Source organism: Chaetura pelagica, unplaced genomic scaffold, assembly GCF_000747805.2.
Source record: "Chaetura pelagica isolate M959 unplaced genomic scaffold, ChaPel_1.0 scaffold291, whole genome shotgun sequence".
Lineage (NCBI taxonomy): Eukaryota > Metazoa > Chordata > Aves > Apodiformes > Apodidae > Chaetura > Chaetura pelagica.
Genome location: NW_009952148.1, coordinates 13719 through 15086, shown reverse-complemented (window position 1 = coordinate 15086; position 1368 = coordinate 13719). Strand labels below are relative to the sequence as shown.

The following is a 1368-nucleotide window of genomic DNA, read 5'->3' as shown; positions in this document are numbered from 1 at the left end:
TGGGGCCTGTTCCTGTGCTAAACCCGGCTCTGCAGACAGAACAAACCTGCTCCACGTTTCCCCCAGGTCAGGTGCCTCTGGGGGCAGGGATGAGCTTCCTCCCCCCCCCCAACTACATAGGGTACAATGGGCCTTTTTGTAACTTGCATAAGCTTCTTTTACATGCACACTTAACCTTAGCCTCCCAATTACCCATGCTAATTACCCCACCCCTAAATCAGCAGAAGAATAACTGGATTGTTTTGTGCGATAAGGAAGGAAGAAAACAAGAGCGACTTTTCAAGCCTTTGTCACTGGGCTGTATTGGAAAGCACTGGAGGGAGGAGGGGGAGGGGGCAGGGGGCTCGGGCAGTCCTGGGGGGCCCTGCCTGCTCCCTAAACCCTGCCCGGGGTCTGCTCCAGGCAGCGACGGGCCTTAAACCTCTGACACCCACCTCTTCAGTTTTTCTTCCACGGTTGGCTTAATAAATTAAGGAGAAAAAAAGAAAAGAAAGAAAAAGCAGCTTGTAGGTCCCCAACTCCAGGGGGTTTAGGCACCATCGGCCTGAGCACACCAGGAGGTGTGAGAGGGTCCTGCTGGCTCAGATAAAATACTCTTCTTTCTCTTTGGATGGAGCCTCCTCCATCTGCATCGACGTGTCGGTCTCTGCTGCCGGCTGCTCGTAGGTGAGGTAGCTGCCTTTGTTTCTGTACAGGTAGAAGATGATCACGACCAGGACTGTCAGCAAGGTGAGGAACACCAGGGTGATGACAACTAACGGGAGAAGGCAGAGAGAGGAGCAGGGTTTTAGCTCCCAGTAGTTGGTACCAGGCTGGTCCTCAGTGAATGGGGTGGATCCAGCAAGGAGAGCCCCTACCTGCAATGACCACAGTGTTGGCATCCTCATGGAGAGCTGGGGTGTGAGCCTTCTTCAGCAGAGGGGTTGTCAGCTCTTCTTCATCGGGCATCAGGAAGAGAGAGAGGAGAAGGTGAGCACGGCTGGTCCCAGCCCAGCTCTGAGCCAGGCTCAGCTGGCCAGGGCATGTGGTGGCCCCGGGCAAGGTCTTGCCAAGGGTTGTTCATGACCGGCCTTGGGAAGCTGTCCCGGTGCTCACCTGCAGACCGAGGGGGCTGAGCTCCTTCCATTGCATCAGCGCCTTCCAGGGCAAGGTCTGGGCTCCTTCAGAACTACCAGAAAAAGGAGTAAGAGTGAGAAATTCACACGCAACATCCTGAAGGGCTGAGCGGTGAGGAGGGGGTGCCGGCAGCGACCAGTGCTAATTGCAGTGAGGAGCGCGCTGGGGAGGGCCAGAGAAAGCAGGGAGAAACCAGGGGAAACCAGGAAAAAGCGGCCATGGGCTCTGTAATTGCCTTTCAGACTTCAAGAG

General features: G+C 55.6%; 1 protein-coding gene across 1 annotated transcript; it reads right to left on the bottom strand.

Moving 5' to 3' along the window:
* Positions 1 to 581: 581 nt before the first annotated feature.
* On the bottom strand, positions 582 to 1126 carry SMAGP (small cell adhesion glycoprotein). Its single transcript, XM_010006316.1, has 3 exons — positions 1096 to 1126; positions 858 to 932; positions 582 to 754 (listed from the first exon to the last, which is right to left on the bottom strand). The coding sequence occupies exons 1-3, from the start codon at positions 1124 to 1126 to the stop codon at positions 582 to 584; spliced, it is 279 nt and encodes a 92-aa protein (XP_010004618.1).
* Positions 1127 to 1368: the final 242 nt, after the last annotated feature.